This window comes from Heterocephalus glaber, unplaced genomic scaffold (assembly GCF_053883595.1).
Source record: "Heterocephalus glaber isolate CG9 unplaced genomic scaffold, H.glaber_assembly_v1.0 deba00001571, whole genome shotgun sequence".
Taxonomy (NCBI): Eukaryota; Metazoa; Chordata; class Mammalia; order Rodentia; family Bathyergidae; genus Heterocephalus; species Heterocephalus glaber.
The window spans coordinates 10,603,432-10,631,206 of record NW_028258356.1 but is presented as its reverse complement, the minus strand read 5'-3'; the positions used below and the strand labels follow the sequence as shown (position 1 = coordinate 10,631,206).

The following is a 27,775-nucleotide window of genomic DNA, read 5'->3' as shown; positions in this document are numbered from 1 at the left end:
AGATTAGCAGTGAGGCCAGAGGAAGATCACACAAACTAGCAAACTGTTGAAGACAAGAAGAAAAGACAGAATTAAAGAACAAAGATGAGAACAGAACAACCTAACAGTATTAGGCAGGCTAGAAATTGGAAAAAGAGAAGAAAAGAAGAAAGAAGAAATCCAAATTAGGGCCAGAGCAGGAACGGGGGGGGGGGGCGGAGGAGAGAGGGAGAGGGAGATTTGAAGAGTAGGAAAAAAAAAACCTTAAAAATGAGAGAAAAAAATTTCAAAAATAAAAATGTAGGGCGTCCTTCAGGGTATATCTTTGCTGTCACAATAGATAATGGGCAGCAGGGTGCAGGTATAAGTCAGTGAGTCACAGGAAGGCAGTAGTAGACCCATGAGATTGAGACTGATTTCTGGCTGCAAGTCCCAAGTTGAGCTCCCTGCCCTCCTGCAGGGTTGAACTCTGCAAGGTTCTACTGCAGGTTCCAGCTGACTTTCCCCTGAAGATAGTCCAGGTTCCGATGGGAGGTGTTGATCCCTCCAACTTACCAAGTACAGTGGTCTGGTGTGCCTTTATTGCAGATTCTCTTCACTTTTCCAGTGGGCTTCAGTTTTCATTGAGGAGCCTGAGAGAGGCCCTCTTTCTGTTGTTCACTTCAGTTCTGTCTTCTGGAGCTCAGGACAATGACCTTAATGACCCACTGTGCCTCTGTAGTGTGGAACCAGGTACCAATGCAGCCAGGAGGCCAGAGCCGGGGGGATGGGCAGCCTTGGTGGTGCGGCAGACCCAGCTTCACTCTGCAGAAGTCCTCACCCGTCCACTGCTCGTCGCTCGGAACGAGATTTTATATTTCTAATAAAAATCCATTATTACAAACTTTTTCTAAGTAGCTGAATATCAAAATTTTATATTGTGTTTTAAGTCATTTGAAGATATTTTCTTACAGTTTCTTTGACTAAAGAATTATTTAGAAATTTAACTTCCAAATATTTAGAGAATTTTCCAGGTAGCTTTCTGTTACTGATTTCATGTTTAATTCATTACTGCCTAGAGAACATTCTTTGTATTATTTCATTCATATACTTGTACAAATTTTTTGATATATCTTATGTAATTTATTTTAAAATAATGATATTGACAGTATTGATGGGTTGATTAAAACATCAATTAATTCTTGTAGCAACTGCTATTAAGTATCTTTTTTTTTTGTGGCTTTCTTTTTTTTCCCTTTGGTACCAGGGATCGAACTCGGGACCTTGTGCTTGCGAGGCAGGCGGCTGAACCACTGAGCTAAATCCCCAGCCCCTCTTGGTGGCTTTCTTTAAAAAAATTTTTTTATTAGTACATGTTTCCGGTACATAGTGATTACAGTCATTGTGGGGAATTGGTACATGTGTATAACAGCTCTTTTTGTCTTCCCTTACACTCTACCCTGCCTTTTTTTTGCCAGCATCAGATTCATTTATGAGTCCTTTTAAAGTTAATTATCATAAACCTAGATTCACAACCAGATTAATAGGCCAAAAAACATATAAAACACGTAAGACAATAATACTAAATCAAGGTACAATTTTAGATACATTGTCCATGCTGAATTACGATAACTTTTCTCTCTCTCTTTTTTTTTTGGTACTGGGGATCGAACTCGGGACCTTGCACTTGAGAGGCAGGCGGTGGAACCACCATGCTAAATCCTCAGCCCTTCTCTCTTTTTTTCCCCCTATTGTGTGTCTTATATTCCACTTTATTTACATATTGAGAGAAACCATGCAATATTTAAACTTGTGTGTTTGATTTACTTCAGTTGACATTATGGTCTCGAGCTCCAGCCATTTTCCTACAAATGGCTCAAGTTTATCCTTTATGGCAGAATAACATTTCATTGTATATAATTTCTTTATCCATTCATTTGTTGATGAACATATAGGCTGTGTCCAAAAATTATCTATTATGAATTGTACTCTCTAAATACGGATATTAATACATCTCTGTGGTATGATGTCTAACTCTTGTGGGAGGATACCTACAAGGGGAATAGTTGGTCAAATGGAATTTCTATTTTTAGTTTTCTGAGGAATCTCCTTATTGATTTCCATAATACTTGTACCAGTTTACACTCCCACCAACAATGAAGAAGGGTTCCTTTCTTTTCCCCCACAGTCTCACTAGTATTTTTTGTTGATTTCTTGATAGCTATTCTTTCTGGAGTGAGATGGAATCTCAGTGTTTTTTTTTTTGGAACCAGGGATTGAACTTGGGTCCTTGTGCTTGCGCAGCAGGTGGCGAAACCACTGAGCTAAATCTCTGGCCCAATATAGTAAGACCCTGTCTCATGATTTTTTTTTTTTGGTACTGGGGTTCGAACTCGGGTCCTTGTGCTTGCAAAGCAGGTGGCGAAACCACTGAGCTAAATCCCCGGCCTCTCAGTGTTGTTTTAGTTTGCATTTCTCAAACGGCCAGCGATTTTGAACCATTTTTTCATGTATCTATTGGCCTTTTGTATTTCTTCATCCAAGAAGTGTCTGTTCGTTTCAGATGTCCATTTTTTGATTGGCTCTTTAAATTTGGAGGAGCCATTTTTTGAGTTCTTTATATATTCTAGATAATTAGTCTTTTGTCTGAGGAGTAACTGGTAAAAATTTTTCCCATTCTGTAGGTCTCTTCATTCTGTTGGTTTCTTTTGCTGTGGAGAAGCTTTTTAAGTTGATGTAATCCCATTAATTGATTCTTGGTATTATTTCGCATCCCATCAGGATCCCGTTCATAAAGGCTTTGCCTACACCTATATCTTCAAGTGTCTTAACTGCTTGTCTTCCAGCAGATTGTTTCTTTGATCTATTTTAATTTTAGTTTAGTGCATGGTGAGAGATGTGGGTCTAGGTTCAATCTTCATCATGTGGATAGCCAGTTTTCTCAGGATTATTTGTTAAAGAGGCTGATTTTCCTCCAGCAAAAGGATTTGGTCTCTTTGTCAAAGATAAGGTGGCTGAGTGTGCTTGGAGTTGTTTTTTTTGTATCTTCTGTTCTATCCCATTGATCCACAAGTCTTTTTTTGTGTGTGTGTGCTAATGCCATGCTGATTTTATTGTAGTATAACTTGAAATCTGGGCTCATGATGCTCCTTGCCTTGCCCTTGTTTCCCATAATTGCTTTTGCTATTGTAGGTCTTTTCTGGTTCTGTATAAATTTTAGGATTATGTTCTCTAGTTCTGTAAGGAATGCTGTTGGTGTTTTGATTGGGATTGCGTTGAATCTAACAGTTTTAGGAGTATGGCCATTTTTACTGTGTTGGTTCTGCCTATATGGGAATGGGATAGCTTTCCATTTTCTGATATCCTCTTAGATCTCATTTTTTAGAGTACTGTAGATTGTAGAGGTCTTTCATTTCCTTGATTAGGTTAATTCCTAAGTATTTCATTTTCCTTGATGCTATTGTAAAAGGTGTTTCTCTAATTTCTCTGTTGTTGAGGTTTTTATTGGTGCACAGGAACATTAATGATTTTTGAGTATTTATTTAGTATCCTATGCTACTGAATTTGGTTATTTTAGGAATGTTTTGGTAGAGTTTTTGGGGTCTTCTATGTAGAGGATAATGCCATCTGCAAATCCTGATAATTTAACTTACTCCTTTCCTATGGCTGTCTCTTTTATTTCTTTCTTTTGTGTAATTGCTCTAGCTAATGTTTTGAGAACTATATTGAACAGAAGTGATACTGGACATTCTTGTATTATTCATGTTTTTAGAGGGAAAGCTTTCAGTTTATCTCCATTTAATATAATGTCGGCTATTGGTTTGTGGCGTAGTGTGTGACTGTGTTGGTGCAGAGGATGAAAAAGATTACTTTGAGATGATACTTCATTCAGTCACCAAGAGCCCAAAGGATCCATCTCAACTGAGAGTGTCCAGAATTAGGGAGACTCACAGGAGTAGCAGCAAAGCTGAGAACTCTCTGGCTTTTACTTAGAGTATCGGTGTAGGAGAAAAAAAGGAAGAAAAGCAGTTTGGGCAAGAAGCTGTCTTAAGGCTATGCAGTTTTCTTGGGGAAAGAGAAAGGACAATGGACAGATACAACATATTTCGTTAATCTAAACTTCTTGTTTCACCATTCTCTCCTCACATATCCTGTGAGCTTTTGCCCTGCAGTTTAACCGTTTACTCCTCAGTCAAGTCCCCCACAATGTTGTCGTAGATGCCTTTTATCAGATTGAGATAAAGTCCTTCTGTTTATGTTTTCTTCAGGGTTTTTTTCATGAATGGATGTTAGATTTTGTCAAATGATTTTTTTTGTGTGTTGAGATGATTATATGATTTTTGTCCTTTTGTTTATATGGTGTATTATATTTATTATTTATTTATTTAATAAAATGGATTTTAATTGTATACATGTTATTTTAAGTTAACATAAATATCTTTAAAGTAAATATATATTTAAATATAACTTAACAGGTCTGATTATCTTTATGTTCTTCCAAAAGAACACTTATAACTAGTTCTCTGATTTGAGTTAATGGAATCACTGTTCAGTTTTATCTTTTGCAGTGTTTTCCAAACAGGACTTTGTTCTACGATGTAAGCTTTAGTTGTTACTATTCTATAGCAGATGCTATCGATATATGGTTTGGAGGTAGTCTTAGCTATAGTGCCCATAAGATTGATAGCATTTGCTGTGTTGTGTACTGGAAGTATCCGTAATTTATTTCCCAGGAATCTCTACTGAATCCTGAATATCAGTTTCCATTCTTCAGGCCCATAAAGAGCAGCAAACAGAACCAAAAAACTATTCCGGTGAATGTTAAGAAACTTCTCAGTTTTGGTTAGAAATATTTCTTCAGCTGACATAATGCATTCGTTAGCGTCCATCAATAAAAATGCAACTCCTTAAGAGATGAGCTAATAATAACAATAGTTGTCCATTTCACTTTTTCTTTTTCACCACTTTCAGCCATCTGTACATCTTTGGGTCAGCCCAGTTTCTAATGATGCCACAGTCTCATTCTTTTTGTGTAGTGCTGTAGCCATTCTTGGTTTTTTTTTTTTCTTATCTCATCTCCAAGTCCTCAGCGTGGCTTAAGCTGCCCAAACTTCCAGAACACCCAAACTTCTGCAAACTATGTGAGCGACACTGAGCTTCTTGTATTATATTTATTGATATGCATACTTTGAATCATTCCTGGATCCCTGGAATGAATACTCTTTGGTCATGATGTATGATCTTTTTGATGATTTTGTACATTCTGTTTGCCTGTATCTTAATGAGGATTTTTGCATTTATTTTCATTAAAGAGATTGGCCTCTAGTTCTTTTTTGGTAGGTCCTTTTCTGGTTGTGGAATCAGGCTAATAATGCTTCCTCTTAGGAATGACTTTGGAAGTCCTGCTCCTTTCAATTCCATTAAAGAGTTTGACGAGTATTGGAGGTAGATCTTCTCTAAACCTCTTGTGAGGCAGTGAATCCATCTGAACCTTAGCTTTTTTTAGTTGGTAGTGGCTTTTTTTTTTTTGGTAAGTCTTCAATTTCACTGACTGATAACTGGATTATTGAGGAATTTTGTATTTCTTAGTTCAACTTTGATAGTTCATATGTATCTAGGAATTTATCCATTTCTTCTGAATTTTTCATTTTATTGAAGTATAGGTTCACAAAGGACCTAACAGTAGTCTTCTGGACTTCAGAAGAGTCTTGTGATTTTGCCTGTTTCATTTCTGACTGCATGGAATTGGGTCTTTCCTTATTTTGGTAAGATTGACTAAGGATTTGTCTATTTTGTTTACTCTTTCAAAGAACTAAGTCTTCGATTCATTGATTGTATATATATTTTTTGATTGTATTTTTTTAAGGCTAGATTTCATTATTTCTGCCTTGATCTTTATAATTTCCTTCATAGTAGCTTTGGGATTGGATTGTTCTTGTTTTGTTAGGACCTTGAGGTGCATTATTAGCTTATTTATTTGAGCTTGCACTGTTTTTCTGATAGACAAATTCATGTCTGTAAACTTCCTTTTTAGAACTGCTTTCATTGTGTCCCATAGTTTCCGGATTGTTGTTCTAGCATTATCTTTTAATTATATAAACTAATTTCTTCTTTAATTTTATCTGTGACCCATTGATTATTCAAGAAGATATCTAACTTCTATGTGTTGCACAGTTTTGGCCATTGATTTTTAGTTTCTTTGCCAATAATACACATGGGATAATTTCATTTCTTTTGCATTTACTTAAGCATCCTTTATGGGCTGGGATGTGGTCTATTGGAGAAAGTCTCATGTGCTGCTGAGAAGAATGTATATTCTGTTGATGTTGGATGGAACACTGTAGATATCTTTTAAGTCCATTTGTTCGAAGGTTGGTTCAAGTCTGATTATTTCTTTGTTGATTTCTTTTTTTTTTTCTAGTTGCTCTTTTCATTTGTGACAGTGGGGTGAGGTTCCCCATTATAATTATATTGGTGTTTATATGATTTTTCATGTCCCTTAGTATTTGTTTTATGAAGTTGGGTATGCTCAGTTCAGAAACTTAACTTGTTTCATGATTCTGGAAAAGATGGCCACATTCGTGTTTGTGCAAGAAGGATGGCTACAGTCATGTTTGTCACCTGATGCGTAGTTTGCAAACATAAACAAAATTTTGCCAAATGCTTCTGTTTGGCAACCAAACTGTTTGCAAATGAAAGTGTTCATGAACTGTGGTACCACTATATTTGGTGTGATTCTGTTTACAATTGGTAACTTTTCCTGTTAAATTGTTCCCTTAACATATATATAGTGACCTTTTCTGTCTCTTCTGATCAGTCTTGGCCTTAATCCACTTTTTCTGAAATTAGTATAGCAACTCTTGCTTTTTTTCTGGGTTTCAGTTGCACGGAATGTTGTTTTCTATCCTTTTGTTTTTTTAATCTGAGTTTCTTTTTGAAGTAAATATTTCTTTTTCTTTTTTTTTTTTTTTTTTGGTACGGGGGATCAAACTCGGGACCTTGCACTTGAGAGGCAGGCAACAGAACCACTGAGCTGAATCCCTGCCCCCGAATTAAATATTTCTTGTGTGCTGCATATTTTTGGGTTGTTTCTTGATCCGTTCTGCTTTTGTCTTTTGATTGAGGAATTGAGACCGTTCATATTGAGAGTTGTTACTGAGAGGTATTGACTTACTCCTGTCATGCATTATTTTCATGTTGTTGATTTCCTTATTTTTTTCCCTGTTGCTTGGCTGCTTATCCCACCAGGAATATTCATTCTTTTTTACTTACTGGCATTATTGGCTTCATTGTCTCTTTTTAGTCTATACTTAAGAATTTTTTGTAATACTGGTTGTCATGAATTTATTGGTTGTCATGAATGGAATGCTCTTGTCGTGGAACTACCTTATTTTTTTTGTTAATTTTAAGGAAAGTTTTGCAGAATACGCAAGTTGTGGTTGAAAGTTATTATTGTTTAAGGATTGGAATACTTTACTCCAAGTCCTCCTAGCCTTTAAATTTTGTGTTGAGAAGTCAGCTGTAATTCTAATAGTTTTACCTTTATGTGTTATTCCTTGCCTTTCTCTAACAGCTTTTAGGATTTTGTTCCTGTGATGGACTTCTGGAACTTTTTGAACATAATGCAGCACAGAGAGGTTCTCTTTTGGTCATGGCTATTTGGGTTTTTGTGTACCTTGCTTATCTATATGTTTGTTTATTTTCCAATATTTGGGACATTTTCTGCCATTATTTCTGTGAACTGATTTTTTTAATGCCCTTTGTGTTGTCTTCTCAATTTTCATTTATTCCAGTTATTCTTCAGTTATTGTTCTTTGCATCATTTGCCAGTTGTTGGGTCCATTTTTCATATTCTGTTCTTGTTTCTAAGATGTCTTTGAGTAGTTGGTCTTTGAAGGCATTGTTATATTGTTCAGAAATTCTATCCTAACATTTATTGGTTCTTCTGCCCATGCTTTCAATGATTTTTAATCTCTTGAATTTCTGATTGAAATCTGTTCATGGACTAATTCTTTGGTAATCTAACTGGTTATTCATGTTTTATGTCATTTTGTGTAGTTCATTTAGCTTTTTATTAGTATCTTCCAAAACTTCCTGCATCTTTATAGTTATTCTGTTATCTGTTTAACTATATCTTCTCTAATCCTGCTGAGTACTTGCTGTTTCCTAACCTCCTCTGTTATGCTTTCAACTAATTTGCGCGCGTTCGCGCGCGCGTGTGTGTGTGTGTGTGTGTGTGTGTGTGTGATTATGCTACTAGGTGCTCCCTGGGTTGGTTTTGGGTGAGTTAGGAGTTTTAGAAGGCATTTTGTTGCTTTTTCTTCTCATGTTTCTATTATAGTAAGTCCTCTATTTTCGAAGGTGTTCTCTTCAGGGAGAACATTCATAAGTCGGATGTGTTCTTAAGTCTGACAAAGTCTTATGCACCTTTGACACAAATACACATGTAAAGCTTTAAAAAACCAAACACACAGAAAAATACTGTAACCTATTTTTACTTTTATAGTTACCTTAAAATGGTGATACAGTATAATACAACTGTAAATAAACTGTTTTTACTTTTATAGTTACCTTAAAATTATAAAGTAGGCACGAGCTACTTCTGTGATTTGTTCACATCTACAAATGTTCATAATGCGAGATGTGTTTGTATCTGTGAAAGTTCACAACTGTATTGTTTGTAAGTTAGGGACTTACTGTATTTTTGTCTATGTGTTTTGTGCTGAGGTTTGTAGGTGCTTATAGTCCAAAGACTTGGTTGTTAGTATAGAGATTTTTTTAGTTGCTTTTCAGTAGTGGACTTATGTGTGGCAAATTATAGTCCTTTTCACAGCCCCAAGATTCAGCCACCTTGGTTAGTTTGGGAGGGGAGGATGTAGTACAGTTAGCCCAGAAACCAAGTTCTCTGGGAATTTACTCCAATATTGTTAATGTCACTGAGGTAATCTGAGTGTTGTCTTTCTGAGAAATAATGACAATTGTGTGATCCTGTTAATATGAAGAAAATCAGCTTACAGCAGTATTGTCCAGGATAAAGTAGATATTAACATACCATAAGAGCCAGTTATGTACCACTTTTAATTCTAGAGAAGAAATTTGTAATTATGGTGTAAACATTAGGACAACCAAGGAATTGACTTACAGATAGTACATACTATATGAGACATCTATATTTCCACAAATGGTAGATAGAATTCAACAGTAATTGCAGTGTTAACTACCAAAAGATTAGTAATGCTTTATGGTTATACTATTAAAGATACAGGGTTTGGGAATGGGGGAACACAAGAAGAGAGCTTTAAAACCTTAAACTCTCTTATATGACGAGGAGAGAGAAATGTTAAAAGGAATCTTATTGGGGAGTAGAATGTTTGTAGAACAGTAATGGCGAACCTTTTAAAGCTTTCAGTGGTATAAAGGGCCTGCTGCAGCACACATGCCATAGGTTCACCACCAGTTATAGAATTAAGTAAAGGTAAGAGGAAAAACTACTGATAAATAGAGGATAAAATAAAAAAAGAAGGGAAAAGCCCCCCCCCCCAAAAATATAGAGAGAGTGAAAATAAAAGAGAAAAAAATTCTCTGATTTCAAATGAGACATTTTCTTCCAAGGTCTAATTTTGGGGTTGTATCCAATTTGAGACATGTTCCTGCTCACTCTGGTTGATAAAGAAGGCAGTCTGAGTCCAGATTCATGGTAGATGCAGTCATCAGCAAGCCATTGGATTAGGGTAAAAGTGCTAGTTCTGCAACTTTCAAGTCCAGCTTCAGGCTGAGCCTGTCCTCTAGCCCTAGGGGTGGGGCCTGAGTCCTTTAGCTTAAACCCCTCTGGTGGTCTCTTGCCAGCTGGACTTTGGCTCCCTGACCATGACTGTCTCCTGTGGCTGTCCCTCATCAGTCACTGTGGGAGCATTGCCTTGGGAGCCCTGAAGTGAAGCCAACCCATGGCTGCTCTGAGTCCTAGGTTCAGTCAACCCCGTCCTGGAATAGAATCTGAACACTTTGCAGGGGATATGGCAGGCACCAGCTGTTGCAGCATGCACCATCTGCTGGTCTGTTTCACTGCTGCATTTCTCCCTGAAGGGCTCTTGAGTCCCTGCTTTCACTTTGTCTCTATAGATTTGGTATTTCTTTCTCATTGAACCAGGAGCTGGAAAGAAAGTACACATTGTCCCCTCTGTTTTCCACGTTGTGTTTTACCTCTTCATTTTCTCGGTAGGCTTCATTTTTTCCTGTCAGATCCTTCCTGGGTCCTGGGGATCTACCTCTCTCCTTTTCTTCCCCACTTTGTTATTTTCCATTGCCTTCATTCCAAATCTTGGAGAGGCTGGATTTTGTTGTGCTTACCACTCTGCCATTTTTCTGGAAGTGCACAAATCTTGTCTTATTTTTTAAAGTGTATTCTGTCTTGGCAAATTCAGTGTGTGTTTTTAAATAAAAGGTGTATACTTGTGTGTGTATGTGTGTGTTTTACACCTTTGAGATATACCCATTGCTCCCTGTGTACTCTTATTTTTGTGGGAGGGAATATTCTGGAAATTTCAAGTCAGGTTAGTTGATGTGGTTCAAGAATTATATATCTCTACTCATTTTCCATCTACTTGTTCTGTGAAGTACTGAAAAGTGTTGAAATCTCCATGTGGATGTGTGAGTTTATTCATTTCTCTTTTCAACTCTTTTTGCTTCATTTGATGTGCAGCTCCTTTATTTCGTTCCTCCATCTTCAGTTTTTTTCTGGCTCTATCCAATTACACGTGTTAAATTGATTGATCCTGACACAGGTCATTCTAATTTATACATTTCTAATGCATAAACAACTTAATAGAAAAATGAACTAGAAAAGTCAGGATATCTCTTAGAAGAAATGTAAATGACTAAACCATAAGAAAAGGTGCTAAAATTACAGAGATGCTCTTTCCTCATCTGTAATACTGGGGAAAAGTCCATAAGTATGAGAACTATATGTTGGGAGGAAAGGTAATCTCATGCTGGAGTGAATGCAAAATGATACAACCGTCACAGAATGGAATTTAGCAATATCTATTAAAGTGACATACTCACTTTGAGCTAGCCATCCTACTACTCAGAATCTGTCTAGGTAGCACACTGTTTATATTCTTTTTTTTTTTTTTGGTACCAGGGATTGAACTCAGGACCTTGCTTTTGCAAGGCAGGCGTGGTGTCATTGAGCTAAATCCCTGACCCAGACACTGTACATATTCAAAAGGCTAGATACACAAGCCTTTCTAGTAGTTTTTTATTTAAACAAGGCTACTAACAACTCAAATGTTCATCAGTAAAGCTCCAGTCAAAAGGTGATACATCTACGTAATAGTGTTCCATGTAGTTGAAAAAGAATGAAGAGACACCTGCTTTTAAGTATAGCATCTACTTAGATTCTCATATTTTTCAGTATTTACACCAGCTTATTCTTCTAGATATATTCATCCCAGTTACATAAAACATTTTAAGGGTTTTTAGATACTTGTGACTAAAACAATTATACTGGTTGCTTGCAGAATTTTGGAGGGAGGTTGTGATTTATCAAGTAACGTCTCTTCTGAAAGTTGCCTAGAATATAAGATAAACAATCACATCTGCACAGAGATACCATGTGTGATAAATAAGTTCCCCAGGTCACAGGTAATAGAGTGCAACCATGGGAAAGAACATTTGCAGTTTTAAATTGGGGTACAAGGTCCATTTCTCCAGTTTGTCTCATTTTGACAACTTACTTGTTAATTTATCACACAGTTACTGAGTTTTGCATTTTTTTTTTAAACGTGCCAGTAAGGGAGTCTGAATTTGAGTATGCTAGTGTTGAGGGCTGGGTCTCAGAAAATGAAAACAACAAGTAACACCCCAGTGCTCAGGGAATTCATGGCTACCAGCCTTGACTTTTACTTTCTATCTATACAACTCTGTGATTTTATTTTATTTTATTTTTTATTTTTCGTACTGGAGATCAAACTTGGGACCTGTGCTTGCAGAGGCAGGCGCCGGAACCACTGAGCTAAATCCCCGGCCCAGCTCTGTGATTTTAAAATTTTAACTTTAAACTACTGACGTTAGATCCTGTGGTCATGGATTTATTACAGTCCAAATCCTGGAGAATGAAGAATGATTACTTTTGCAGAGTAGAAGACTAGAGATGAGACCACTCATTTTCTTCCAGATCTTTTATTCTTAATTTCCACTATGCATTACATGGTTGACCCTTTTCTCAGTACTATATATAGATGTTAATTTGAAAAATTATATTTGCTACTTACTGAATAAGCCATCTTTAGGAACTCTCATAATTCTAAAATGTTTAAAAGTTTTTTTAAAAGATAAAATTATATTTTCTAAAGTGATGATCATTTTGCTCTCTTTCTAATGCTGAACTCTCTTGTTCCTCTGACTTTATCACCTAGTACTCTTAATGTTGATGATGGGCATCAATGTCTGAAATCCGATTTTACTGTTATATATCCCTGGTATTTTGTTGTTAAATGTGATACTGTCTATTGGTTTGAAAAAGCTTTTAAAAAGTTCTAAAGGAGATTATTTTTCTAATCAGGACTAAATACTTTAGTACCATTTATTAGATTTCTTTTATTTTTATTTTTTTGCTAGGATATATTATATTTCATAGGATCAAATTGCCTATGATGTTGTTTAGCTAGTCTTTCCATTTTTGTTCCTTGTTCCTGTTAATCTGAACAGGAACTCTGTTCAGATTAACTTTAATCTGAATTGCTATATCCAGATTCTTTTTCCAGAAATTGTTTTGATCATGTTATACTTTTATCCCAACTAATTGTACCACTGTAACTTCATTCTATGCCATGTAGAGAAGAGCCTAAACTTCTCAGGTTATTTATTATTTTTGTTTCTTGTTGATCAGGGCATTTGCCTTTGCTTCCCCTTCCCTTAAGATCTGTGAGACTTGAGGGTCATACTGTGTTTGTAAACTACCATGTTATCCTGTGGATCCTGCCAAAACTCTTGTTTCCTAGGTTAGAGTCAAGAATAGTTTAGACTTACAGCACTTATAGTAGCAACAATTGTTCTTGTACTGTTTTTCCAGGCCCCAATTCTCAAGTGTTGATGTAATGAGAGAAGGGCAGGTTACAACTCTGTAAGTGGTCTCTGTTGCATATCAGGAAAGGACCCTGAACATTTTCTGGAATCTCAGTCTGCTTATTCCTTTGTTTCCACTTCCATTCTGTCCCCAGAATTTCTCTCTACATCATTCTAGTGTACAACTTCATCTCAGACAGATACTATCTTTCATATCTCTCATTGTAGACCTTGTCTTTGAATTGATGTTTATCAGGTAAGCATCCCCTCCACTATGTTCTCCTCTCGTCAGATACCCCAGTGACCCTGCTCCGTTTGCACAGTGCCTTCCATGGTTTCCTCTTACGCACATTTATAAGTCCTGTTGTCTTCTTTGCCGTAGTGTGCTTTGGTCAGTGTCTTTGTAAACAATACCTACAGATACTGGTTTCTTTTCTGGTCTCTCATACAATCCTTTAGGTTAGTATATTGCTCAGAAATGTGTTGCAAGGAACAGACAACCTATCCCATAATGAGTGTAATAGAAATTTATTTCTCTCTCTGTGTGTGTGTGTGTGTGTGTGTGTGTGTGTGTGTGTGTAGAAAGTCTGGAGATAGATAATTTCTGGTGTTGATTCAGCTTTTTAGCATCCTTTTCTAAGCTTTTTCAAAATGCATTTCTTAGCATTAGAAATTCTTTTATCTATGTCTGTAATTCCAAATTATATTCTTTAAATGACAAAGTTTTCTGTTGTTCTAATTCCCCAAGTGAAAATAATTCTTCCTTTGTATTCTCATAGGCAGTATTAAGCTAGAAAATGACCTTTATCACTAAGTTATCTGTATATGTTTTATCTTACTTATTGGAGTATAAATTCCTCCTTTGTAGTGTAACTTTTGTTATTCTTTGCAAAGTGCCTTAAGACATTCATGATTTGGCTGTAATTTGTATGTCTTGCTGCTGGAACCATTGAACCACTAATGGTACATACATGACTATCTTGTACATGACTGTTCTGTTCTACTACCAGTGGTACAAGCTGCCCAATGGGACAGTCATGCACGATCCACCAGTGGTTCAAGTCAGTGGGAACGTTTTAAGGTTGATATAGTTAATTTACCTGTTGCATGACTAATAAAGGATGAGTGAATATCCGTGTAAGAAATCTTGTCTCTGATAATTAGAGCTTAGAGAAAAGATCTGTTGCCATGTGTGTGAATGGGCAGTTACCAGTGCAGAGATATTAATATAGAGGAATAAACTTACATATTGCTGAAAAGAACATCTTTATTGAGTAAGTTAATTTCTAAATACACACTTTTTTTTAATGTTAGCAGATGTTTTCATGTGCCATCAAAATATAATACTGTTATATCTGGAAATAAAATGGAAGCTGTTCTTTTTTTCAGTGCTTAGATGAATATGAAGATGATGAAGCAGGGCAGAAAGAGCGGAAAAGAGAAGATGCAATTACACAACAGAACACAATGCAGAATGAAGCTGTGAGCCTATTAGATCCAGGCAGTTCCTATTTGCCACAGGTGAGTATTTAAAAGTACCAGGGAGTTACTAGCTATTTTAGCAGTTTTAAGTTGCTGTTACTAATTTTTCCATTCTCATTTTGATAGCATCAACTTCTTTTAAGTATTTCCAGTGGATTTAACTACTTGTTTTCCCTGTATCCAAATACTTTTTGACTTAAGCAGTGTTTAGCTCTTAGTTCCTGATCAGTGAATATTTGTTAATTGACTAGCAGGTTTAAGTAATAACAACTGTAAAAATAATAAAAATAATTACCTCCCTACTGTTAAAAAAAAGTAAGGTAGTAAATAACTGAATGGCCAAGTCTGTTCTAGATAGATTTTTGAGTTAGAATTATAAAGCAAATAAAAAACTGAATAGATTATTTATTCCAAGTCAAAATTTAAACATAGTAAACACAATTTATAGCATTGTAATTGCCAGAAACATCTATATTTCTGTGAAATTACATTTTTAAAATAAAATTTAACTCAGTTTCAAATTAGTTGTTATTTTGGATTTTGGTACAGAAACTTGGGTTTATGGTAAATGGTGTAGTAGGGTAGCTTTAGTATAAAGCAAATCATTGCACAGAATCTTTTTTTGGGGGGAGGGGGCTAAGTATTGAAGCCAAGGCCTTACACATCCTAAGTATGTCCTATACTACTGAGCTATTTCTTTAGTCCCAGGATCATTTTATATAAACTGTAATTTAGACATCATCTTAACAAAATCTAGTCTTAGATTATTTTTGTGACATTTGAAATCGAGTTCTTTCTCAACTTTCTAAGTGCATTTCATTGACACTTTAAGGTGGATTTTAGAGGAGTACACACATCTCCCCATTTTACTGGTGAAAAGATGAAATTAACTTGGAAGGTTATGACAGCATTTGGCAGCAAGAGGCATGTATTTTGAAATGATTAGGAAGTACAGATACAAACTTCATTCTCCTTTACTCTTATAGGCAGGATGTACTGATGTGATGCTTCATGGGATTATGTGGGTTTATCTGTTCCCCCTTACCACCTAAAGTTGCGGCCACTATAGATGATAATTATCACAGCTCTAGGAGAAGTATCTCATTGAAACATGGTGTAAGGTAACAACCAGTATTTCTCTTAGCATCTTTGATTGTTTATAATCTAAAATATCTTTGTTTTCTTTTGCCTAATAAAGTTGAAATTAAATTTGGATTATTTCAATGAAGACTTCCCACAAGATGAAGGCTTAATTTATTGGTCTAGAGTTAATGTAGCATTTTAATTAAGAGACTAGACCTGGTTCCAGTTCTTGGCCATGTTACTACTTGCTTTGGTATAGTCAACTAGTGGCATACTCAGATAACATCAGGCAGTAATTTTAGAAAGAGGGCCATTTGGTTTCTGTCGAATGAAAACTATAGAGTACTCACAATCTGATATCCCCAAATATATAGATATAGATATAGATATAGATATAGATATAGATATAGATATGGAATTCTCCTGATCTGGACCCTGAAGAGGTTTCTGCTTCATTGAGTTTGCCTTCTTTCCTGAGGCTTTTTAAATTTGTTCTCAAACCTACTGTTCATTTCTCCCATTTTTGTTTGTTTGTGTATTTTATTAGTAATTGGTCACTCATTGATGACCTTGGCTTCATCAGTCTATTTTGTCCAGGTTATTTGTTTAATATGACAGTGAGGCTAACTCTCCTATGGGACTTCCTATTTGCTTCATCAAAGTTGGAGTGGGAACAGGAAATGTTCTGCCCACATAGTTGACCTTTTTCTGGGTTACTATTTAAATTCACATATTTTGTTACTTATAAAAGAAAAACATTTGTTAACTCTGAAATCAGAACAACTGACAGAATGAATAATGACATCATTGGTCATTTTAAAGCCTCTTTGAATAGGATAGAGAGAAAGACTGTTCTTAGCATGTTTGTGAATCTGAACCATTCAGTGAAATGGATCATAAAAATGAACAAAAATGAGAATGAGTTTCGCATGACAGTATGCTTTATGAAAGGTTTATGAAATGATATTTTGATTAAAATTTTTCAAGTAATACAGAATGGAAATTCAGAAGTTTTCTTATTTTAACTATGACTTTATATTTAAATTTGTATAGATAATTATATTGGTTTATCCAGTAAAATTTCATGTTTTGATTAAGTGATTCATGATCAGTGGAATTTGGAAAATAATAAAACATGTGAAAAAGAGAAGTGCTCTGGTTGGTCAGTTTCTTTATGAACTGTTTTTCTATGAAGTATTTAAATTTTTAAGCTTTAAACTTAATATATTGCCAGGTACTGTGGCATGCACCTACAGTCCCAAGTATTTGGGAGGCTGAGCGAAGGACATTGAGAGTTCAAGCCAGTGTGGGCAATATAGAGCCAAGACCCTGTCCCAAAACAACAAAAGTCTTTTATTTAAACTTGTCTTTAAAAAAGATAGACAGTCAGATGGTAAAAAGTGCAAAAGCACAAAAGGGTATATGGTCAAATGTGTCTTTCAGCTGTCTGGTAACATGCTCTGGAGGAAATAACTAATGCTTTCTTTTTCTTTTTCTTTTTTTTTTTGTAAAGCCTTTCAGAACTAGTTTATAAACATAATTTTATCTATAGCCATACCTATATATCTCTGTATCCCTTATTCACTTGATTTCACTTAAATGGTATTTTAAGCATGTCATTTTACATCTTGTCCTTTCAATTAATATTGTGGACTTCTGTAGTAGTACATATAGATTGAATGACTTTCTTTTTTCTCGAATGCAGAATATTTCATTTAATAGATTGCTATAATTTTTCTAACTACTCTTCATCATTAAAGTTGCTTATTTTTTGGTATTAAGCACAATGAAATGAATCCCTGGATATTGATTCACAATACCCTAGGAGGCCCTTCTTGAGCAGAAATCCAAGGGACTCTGTTTTGAAATAAAAGGTTGACACTTTTGGACCCTTAAACCTGCAATAAATAGGGGATTGCTGATTTCTGAGATGCCCTCAAGGCATCTTTCTTCTTGTGCCATACAAGTATTTGTTTTCTTTTTAATGGAGCTAATGACTTCAGCAGCCATACCTTCTTTGGCCCCAGCTTTACACAAGGGTTTTTTCTGCTCTGCTTTTTGCCCTGATTCTCACTGTAAATCTGGCTAAAAAGAGTCTGCAATGTTGGGCTGCTTTGAAATTTCATTTACAACAATTAGTGCACACCCTTGCCTCCTTAATCTGAGTCTGCTGAAAAGTCCCAGGATATGGGCAAAATGTAGGTAAGTTTTCTGCCAGAGTGTAACACATGTGGCCTTTAGTTCAACTGTCACTTGTTCCCAAGTGAAACCTCCTGAGTCTGGCTTCTACTAGCTGCATCTCTATCAGTACTTTGGTCTTCTGAGCTCTGACCAGTAATCCCCCTCAAGCTTACCTTTCACTATTCTAAGGGGCTTTTTAGCTTGCATCTCCAAGCCTTTTCAAACTCCTCCTGCAAACCAGTTCCAAAGATTTGTAAACCACATGGGCAGGTACAGTTATAGTGATATAGGGGGAATAGATGTAACTTTTATACCTATTAGATATCTGAAACGTGAGTTTGCGTTTTTTTTAAATCAAAGAATGAATTTTAGGAACAATAGAGGTTAAAAGTAGGAAAATTTATCGAGAGAAAGCTTCTGACTAAGAGAAACAGAAGGGGGACTGGAAAGTGGGTTGCCCGCCCACCACACTTTTTAAAGGTGTTTTATACAGCAAAGCCATGAGGTGAGTACAAAGTGGGACAAAACTTTAAGACCCAATGGAAATTTACAAGGTGAGCATGAGGCGGGACAAAACTATGACCAACCAATAAGATTATAAATACAGTCACTCAGGTAATATTGATGAAATGGGGATCAAATGGGAAGACAAGTTACATACAGGAATTTCCCATTTTATAATATCAATCACTGCTGTCTCTAAGGGAAGTAGTACCTCTTTTTTTAAAAATAATGCTAACCAGTGAATGTGCCCTGGAGGCCTGGCGCCTTAAGGACTGGGGCTTTGAGGGCTGGCTCCTGAGGGGGGCCCTAACTGCTTATAAAATAGCTATAAAACTTACCTATCTACAATAATAGCAATACCCCTTTTTCTCTGGAACCAATTTTCTGTATTAGCCTTCTCCTTGCTGTGATACAATACTCAAAACCTGCAAGTAAAAAAAAGGTTTAATTTAGGTCATAGTTTCAGGGTGTTTAGTCCATATTCAGCTGGCTTTGAGGCAGAGACATCATGGTGGAAGGATGTGATGGAGCAGAGATACTTGGTTCATGGAAGCTGAGAAGCAGTGCAGGGGAACAGTGTCAGAGAGCAGGGGGTGAGAGACCAGGTATAGACCCAGGGTCACACCTCCATGACCCACCCTACACCCAGAAGTATAAACCAGTACCAAGGAGAATCTCGAAGCAAATCAAGATGACACTTTTCTCTAATGACCACGTTTGGGAACAAGCCCTGGGTTCTTTTATTGAAAAAATATTTTAAGGCCGAGAATCTAGCCTCTAGATTTCAAATATTTCAAGGTCAGTGTTATTGGGGTATCACATACAAAGTCTTTTCTCTAAGTACAGTTCTATAAAATGTATTTGTTGTGTGTGTGTGTGTGTGTGTGTGTGTGTGTGTGTGTGTGTGGTAACACCTTGGGTTGAGAGTAACTTGCTCTGTGAGTATACCACAAGCTGAGCAAACATTTCTAATAAAATTTATCTTGATAAACAAGTGATGTCTTGCAATATGAGTAGAATGTGATGCTGAATGTCACATGATCATAACTGAGCCAGTGGTTCTTCTCACTCCCTCTCCTTCTCCCTCTTCCTCTCTTGCTGTGGGATTGTAAGTGATCATCTCCCAACAGCAAAAGTTTATAAAGGTGGGCTGGGGATTTAGCTCAGTGGTTCTACCGCCTGCCTCGCAAGCGCAAGGCCCCGAGTTTGGTCCCCAGTACCAAAAAAAAAAAAAGAGTTTATAGAGGAGATCTTGTCTGCAGAGGAGGAGGAGAAAAAGGCAAAGGTATCTCTCACTTAAAATGAGATTAGGGGAATGTGTAAAATGTGAGAAACGGCGCAAAATTTTGTAGAAAAGCACCACTCAAATAAGGCTGTAGCAGTGTGAGCGATGAATCTCTTTAACAGCATTCTAATGTCTCATTTCCACAAAATCATCAAAAGGAAGCAAAAGCAAATGTTTTTGGATAGGTTCCTTATTAAAGTTACATGAAAAGAAAAAAATTCTGTTGAGCCAATAGATAGTAATTCTGTTATAGATGGTGAAAGTTGTCCTACACAGTAAACCTCTCTTGTCTTTCTCACACTAGACAGGAAGGTTTTCAAAGGTAAGTGCAGGTTAATTTCTCTTCATATTTTCTTTATTATTTTCTATTATATTACAGTATAGTAATCATTTTGGGGGGGTATGGGGATTGAACTCAGGACCTTGCACTTGCAAGGCAGGCACCATGCCACTGAGCTAAATCCTTGGCCCTGTAATCATTTTTATATGATTGGTTTTGGATTGTGGAATGAATGACCTGAGTTTCCATTATTTCTTATGGGGAAATTCACTTTTATATACAAGTGATTTTGGATTGCAGTGTTTCCAGGACAGATTATGCTTGTGTGTGTGTGTAACACCTGTTTCTTTCTGCTTGCATACCTTATAGCTAGAGATTGAAATTAGTTACTGATACTTCGAATTCAATTCTTACACCACAGGTTTTATTCTAGTATTTTAACTCCTTTTTGTAATATTGAGGAACATATTTCCCATTATCTTTAATATATTTTCTTACTTGTTCAGTCCTTTTATATGTAAGGAAGACATCCTGGAGACTGACAGTGTCAGTCTGAAAAGGGAGGCGAGAAGAGTTTTCAGTGTGAACTAGCACGTGATATCACCAATCCTTTTTTTCTTTTTGGTACCGGGAATCGAACTCCGGTCCTTGTGCTTGCGAGGCAGGCGGTGGAACCACTGAGCTAAATCCCCGGCCCTATATCACCAGTCCTAATGGAGCACACTTCTAGGTGTGGGGTGTGACCTTGGGTCTATACCTGCTCTCTCACCCCCTGCTCTCTGACACTTTCCCTGCACTGCTTCTCAGCTTCTGTGAACCAAGTATCTTTGCTCTGTCACTCCCTTTCCCTTGCCACCTCTTCTATACTTAAGTCCTCTTTACTGCAGGTACTGTAGTTCTTATGTCACCGGCTAGTTCTCACTGGACATTCTTCTCACCTCTTTTTCAGACTGACATTGCCTGTCTGCAGGATGCCCTCCTTACCCTTATAAACTTTTTCTAAACTTCCATCCTTGGATTGACTGCACTTCCCTAGAGCCTTTCTTCATTCTTGGTCAGACTCTGAAACTTGGTCCTTGGAATGCTCCTCCATGCAGACCCCTTCCTCAAACTGATTAGATTTAGACATTTCCATATGATACATACTACCTGGGCTTTGTTAAATGATATGCATACATCTCTGAAAATTCATAATCTTTATGCTTGTAAAACTCTGCCTCATTCTGGACTACTCTCTTGAAAGGATGAACTTTACACTCTGTTTGGAATTCTCACTGCCCCTTCATGGGCCTCCCTTTCTAACCTTGTGTCAGGATCCATGCTTTTTTTATAGACACCCTCCTTGTTCCATTTTTTTATAGACACCCTCCTTGTTCTGCCCATGTCCTGGTTTTTTAGGATAGGTTACGTACTTTTGTCATATAGTTGGTCTCGTCAGTTTGCTTCAACTCTTTCTACACCAAACAGCTCTTCTTCATGTAGAGTTCCAGTATTCTTTTTTTTTTTTGGTACCGGGTATTGAACTCGGGACCTTGCGCTTGCGAGGCAGGCACCGGAACCACTGAGCTAAATCCCTGGCCCCTCCAATATTCTGATACTCTGTGTGAGCCACGAAGTATCTTCCCCTCCTTGTTATCATGAATTTAAAACTGAATTATTTAGGAAAGGAAGAAGTTTGGGTTTTTTGTTTTCTTGTTGTTTTTTTTTTTTTTTTTTTGGTACCAGGGATCAAATTCGGGTCCTTGCACTTGCACAGCAGGCAGCGAAACCACAGAGCTAAATCCCTGGCCTTGTTTTCTTGTTATTAACTATACATTATAGAAATTTTGTTTTGCAGCCATCATCAACAATGTCTTATAAATTTTGGATACTAATATAGGTATTTTAAATGAATATTAAGAGCCAGTGAACATGTTATGTCATAATTAACTAAGGGCTATGGCTTTGTTACTAGTTGATTTTGGTAACTTGGTATTAATTTCCTATCCCATTGGGCTTATATTTGTCAGATCTTATTTTAAAAATGCTTTTTTGTTTGTTTATACAATTTCTGGTCTTCCACTGCACCTGTAAGTAACTATGTTCATGGGATTTCCTTATTTGCCATTGTAAGCTTGAATGAAGCAGAGTATTTTATTTAAACTTTGACAAAACAGTTTGTGCATTGCCAAGATTTTCTCAGCTCCACCTGCATATTTCTCTTTCCCTTTAGCAATGTAAACTATCATATTGCAAGGAAGATTAGTTCAGGGAAAGTATATTTGAAATCAGTTGTATAACAGACTGCAATTTTTAGAGTATCTAATTACATAGTCTGAAACTTTTCAGACTGGTGCCAGTCTTAGTTGTAATTTTTACAAGCAGGTTCAAGGATAATGGTATTTCTCTATTTTTACCACATGAAGAATGGAACTGTCAACTTTTACAGTTATAGTAGTTATTAATATATCACTAATAATTATATAGGTAAGTTCTTTTGCATAAAAGTTTTGTGGCCATACAAATAAAGAGGTTTCCATTTGACAGATCTATGATGAAGTTATTATTTTTGTTGAATTTATTGTAATAAGAAGGAATGTCTAACATTTTCCTCCTTAAAATGACAAGGGAGTCTCAGGGTGGTGTTAGTGGTGGATACCTATGATCCAAGCATTTCAGAAGATTGAGAGGCAAGAGTATTGCCAATTCAGTCCCAGCCTGGGCAATTTAGTGACTTAGACCCTGCCTCAAAATAGAAAAAGGACTTGGGATATAGCACAGTGTGAAGGCATTGTGTTCAATCCCAAGTACTGGGAAGAAATACTTATTTTTGATTATTTTTGCTGTACTGTATGGATTGATTTTATTTTTTCCTTCTACTGCATCTGTGCCCACTTTTCTCTTTTTGGGCTAGAGGATAGAGATCATTTTATAAATGTTAATTTCAAATACATGTGAGAAATAGGCTACTGTCCCTCCTAATTTCTACTAGTACTAATACAGTATAGATTGTCCAATTTAGGGAACATTACATTGTTAAGGTTTGTGAATAAGAATAGTTTTACTTTTTCTTTTCATATATATATATATATATATCCCTCATTTCTTTTGCTTCATTGTTCTGGCTAAAGGTTTGATTACTGTATTGAATTGTAATGATGATATCATTACATGACAGTACATCCTTACTACTGATTTTAGAGGAAAAGCTTTCAGTTGTTCCCCATTTAATGAGACATTGACAGTAGGTTTGTCATAAATGGCTTTTGTCAGATTGAGAAAATGTTCTATATACCTATTTTCTTCAGGGTTTTTACATGAACAGATGTTAGATACTGTCGAAGCATTTTTCTGTGTATGTTGAGATGATTATGTGATTTGTTTCCTTCTGTTTATGTGTTGTATTACATTTATTGATTGATTTGTATGCTTTGAACAATCCTTGAATCCCTGGGATGAAACCTCCTTGGTCATGTTGTATGACCTTTTAATGATTTATTGCATTATGTTTGCCTATATCTTGTTGAGGATTTTTGCATCTATATTCATTAGTGAAATTGAACTGTAGTTTTCTTTTTTAGTTGAGTCTATCTGTTTTTGGAATTAAGGTAAAGCTATCTTCTTGGAATGAGTTTGGGAGTACTCCTTTCTTTTGAATTTTGTTAAAAGAGTTTGAGAAGTATTGGTATTAGATCTTCTGTGAAGTTCTTGTAGAATTCAGCAATGAATCCATCAGGTCTGGAGCTTTTCTTAGTTGATACCCCTCCCCACCCCAGGATTGAACTCAGAGGACCTTGTTCTTGTGAGGCAGGTGTGGTGCCACTGAGCTAAATCCCTGGCCTGGCTTTTTTTTTTTTTTTAACAGCCTCAATTTCTTTTTTTTTTAATATGATTTAATAAAAAATTTTATTATTAATTTTATTGGTACATTTTAGGTATACAGTACAGTTACATTCATCATTGGAAATTTGCACCTTTACGTAATCTCTCTTGGTTCTTATTTTTTCCCATTCCCCTGGCCTCAATTTCATTTCCTGTTATTGGATTATTCAGCATTTTTGTATCTTCTTGGTTCAGATTTGGTTATTCATATATTTCTTGGAATCTCTCCATTTATTCTGGATTCTCCAATTTATTGGAGTTCAAGTTTTGGAAGTAGTTAATAATCTTCTGAAACTCAGTGATGTCTGTTGTGATTTTTCCTTTTTCATTTCTAATTACTTTGATAAATTCTTTTTTTGGTAAAATTGGCTAAGGGTTTGGCTACTTTGATTATTCTTTTGAAGAACTAGCTCTTTCATTCATTAATTCTTTGTATTATTTTATTCTCAATTTCATTAATTTTTGCTTGGATTTTTGGATTCGGATTGTTCTTTGTATTTGGATTTTCTATGACTTTGAGGTGCATAATTTTACTGTTAATTTGGGCTCACTCGTTTTTCTGATGTGAGCATTCACAGCTATAAACTTCCCTCTTAGCACTGCATTCATTTTATCCAATAGTTTCTGTTATGTTTTGGGGGCATTATTGTTTGATTCTAGGAAGTAATTTCTTCTGTGACCTATTGATTATTCAAGACTGTATTGTTTAATCTTAATGTGTTTGAATATCTTCTGTGCTTTCTTGTGCCATTGATTTCTAATTTCAGTGCACTATGATCTGATAATGTGCATGGGATTCGTTTGTATTTAAGGATGTTTTTGGACTTGTATGTGGTCTGTTTTGGAGAGGAAAGTTAAATGTGCTGCTGTGAAGAGCGTATGTTCTGTAGTTGTTTACTGGAAGGAACATTGTTGATATCCATTAAGTCTGTTTTTTTGAAGGCATAGTTCAACTGATTTTTTTGTCTAGTTGATTTTTTAATTTGTGATAGTGGGATATTCTCTTGAGTAGTTCTCTTAACCATTATATAGTGACCTTCTTTGGCTCATCTGATCAATTTTGGCTTGAAATGCACTTTGTCTGAACATAGGAGAGGTACTCCTGCTTGTTTTTGGATTCTTTTTGTGTGGAATATTGTTTTTCATCCTTGGATTTTTAGTATATGAATTTCTTTTTTAATTAAATGTGTTTCTTATATACAGCATATCATTGGGTTTTGTTTCTTGATCCATTCTGCCAGTCTGTGTCTTTTTTTTCTTTTTCGGTACCCGGGATTGAACTCAGGACCTTGTGCTTTCGAGGCCAGCAGCAACACCACTGAGGTAAATCCCCGGCCCCACCAGTCTGTGTCTTTTGATTGGAGAATTGAGACCAATCACATTGAAGAGTTATTATTGAAATACTGATTTATTCCTGTCATTGCATTATTTTCCTGCTGTTAGTTTCTTTTTTTCCACTTCTGTGTAGCTGCTCATGCTACCTCTGGTGTATTCAACCCACTAGACTTTCTGGCATTATTGGCTTCATTGTCTCTTTCTCGGATATCTTTGAGATTTTTTTTGAGTGCTGGTTTTGTTGCCATAGTTTTCTTAAGATCCTCTTTCCATGGAAAGCCCTTCCCTCTCCTCCCATCAATTTTCAAAGATAGTTTTGCAGTGTATATTAGTCTGCATTGGAAATTGTTTTCTTTTAGGGCTTGAAACACTTCATTCCAAAGTATCTTGGCCTTGAAGGAGAAGTCTGCTGTAATTCTGATGGGCTATTTGTTATTTGTTGTTTTCTCTAACAGCTTTTAAGATTCTGTCCTTGTATAAGACTTGTGGGATTGGGCTGGGGATTTAGCTCAGTGGTTTTGCTGCCTGCTGCGTGCTGCGCAAGCCCAAGGACCCAAGTTCAATCCCCGGTACCAAAAAAAAAAAAAGACTTGTAGGATTTTGACTACAATGTGTCATAGAGACATTCTTTTCTGATCATGGCTATTTGGTGTTCTATGTGCCTCACTTATAAAATTTTTTAATACTTGAAAAGTTTTCTGCTATTCTGTAAATAATCTTCTGTGTGTCATCTAGCAGCAACTGGATCCATTTTCCATGTCCTGTGGTTTTTAAGGTATTCCTGAGTATATGGATACCTGCATTATTACTGTCTTCTAGTGCTGACACTCTGTTCTCATATTGGTCACTTCTCCTGCCCATACTTTCAATAGATGTTTTTTAATCTCTTGGATTTTTGTTTGGTACTTTTCATGGACTTTTAATTCTCTGCTAAACTGGCCATTCATGTTTTGTTTAGGTCAGATAGCTTTTTACTAGTGTATTATATAAGCTCACTGATTGTTTTCTTTATTAAGTCCATTATCTTTTTGTTATAACATCTTTGAGCTTGCTGAGCACCTTAGTGATCGTTTTTTTTTTTTGGTCTCTTTTATCACTTTGTATAAGTCATCTGTTTGGCTTTTCATTTCTCCCCTATGGGTCAAGTGTGGGGGAGTTGGGAGTTTTTGGAGCTGCTTTGTTTTTTCATATTTCTGTTGTTTTGCATGTACATGTGTTTATGTGTGTGTGTTTGTGCATGTATGTGTTTGTGTGTGTGTGTTGAGGGTTGAGTGTTAATTACAGTAAAAAGACTTTGTTGCTATACAGAGATCTTTTTAGTTTTTCCAGTGATGCTCTGTGGGTATGAATAAATATAATCCTTTGCCCCGTCCCAAGATCAAACTGTTAATTTGGGAAGAGGAGGATGCGGTGCATTTGGCCCAACACCCATTTCTCTAGAGATGAACTGCATGCAGTTTTGTTGATGACACAAAGACAAAACAGATATTGGTGTGCTGTAGAAACCAGTTAACAGTAAAAACCATTCCATCCTGTCAATAGCAATGAAATCAGCAACATTAGTATGTTCAAAGACAAAGTGGACTGATACACCATAAGAACCAATAAAAGCTACCACAAGACTGGGCCACCTTTAACAGTAGAAAGAGATCGACAGTAATAATATAGACACAATGACAAACCAAATATTGCATACAGTAAATATCTTAAGTGTGACAACTATACTACCATTAATAATGGAATTCAATAGTAATCGCATAGAATCAACCAAATATCAAAGGATTAATGAATAGTAATAGTAATGAATAGTAATAGTAATACTAATAAAAATGAAGTGAGGAAGGGAAAAATGGAAGAATAAAGTTGAAAAAGATGAAGAGGAGAGAAAAGTGAGATAAAGGATCCAATTAAGGAGTGAAAGAAAATTCATAGAATTAGATAAAAGTAACAGAACAGAACAATGAAGAAAAAGAAGCAAAAAGAAAAAATACAGAGAGCAAAACAAAGAAAGGAGCAAATAGAAAAAAAAAAATCTCAAGCCCCAGAAACCAATGATAGAAATGAGAAGCAAATCCAAAAAATTCTTCTGTATTTTTATATTAGTGGTTTCTTTCCAGAATCTGAAGTATTGGAATCCACCAGTTACATGGGAAGGAAGAGTAAGTTACTGCTAAGTTTAGTTTTGTTTCCACACTCAAGTTTTTGTTTGTGAATGCTGAGTCCTGCTCTGCTTTTCCGGCTGGTCCTGCCCAGTCGGTGGTGTCCTAGGGCTGTATTCACTCCAGCTGCTTTTAATTTGTGTCGCTCTGTGTGTTCCAAGTTGCTGTTATCTCTGCTTAGCTTTACAGCCTGTGGTTTTGTGAAGTGTGCTGCTCTATACTCCCTAATCCAGAGGTCCCTCTTTTCCCAGATTGTGACAACCATACATGGTCAGATAGGGAAAGCAAACAGAGCACAGAGTTCTGCGCCGGGTGTAGGCACCAGGCAGGGTGTCTCAGGCAGACTGCTGGTGTTAGCGCCAGTGCTTTCAGACCGAGCTCCCTTCAAAAACCACATGACTGACTTTGCTCCTCATCACAGGAAGCAGAATCCCTATGTCTTTCTCTGTCTGAGCTTAAACTTCTCAGGGGCTTTATTTCTACCTTGTGGCCTCTCTGTGACTGTCTCTGGTGGCTGTCTCCAATCCAGTTTCTGAAGTAGGGTGTTTCTGGAAACCCTGAAGTGTAGGTGTTCTGTAGCTA

At 36.3% G+C, this 27,775-nt stretch overlaps 1 protein-coding gene and 1 pseudogene across 1 annotated transcript in view; one reads left to right on the top strand and one right to left on the bottom strand.

The window, feature by feature from the left end:
• Pawr (pro-apoptotic WT1 regulator) overlaps positions 1 to 27,775 on the top strand; it is a 148,208-nt gene that overhangs the window by 81,481 nt on the left and 38,952 nt on the right. The window contains exon 2 of the mRNA XM_004844994.4: positions 14,413 to 14,544. Within this exon, the coding sequence (XP_004845051.1) occupies positions 14,413 to 14,544 (132 nt within the window). The remainder of the gene's footprint in view (positions 1 to 14,412; positions 14,545 to 27,775) is intronic.
• LOC110349106 (protein SPO16 homolog pseudogene) lies at positions 4,446 to 5,069 on the bottom strand (annotated as a pseudogene).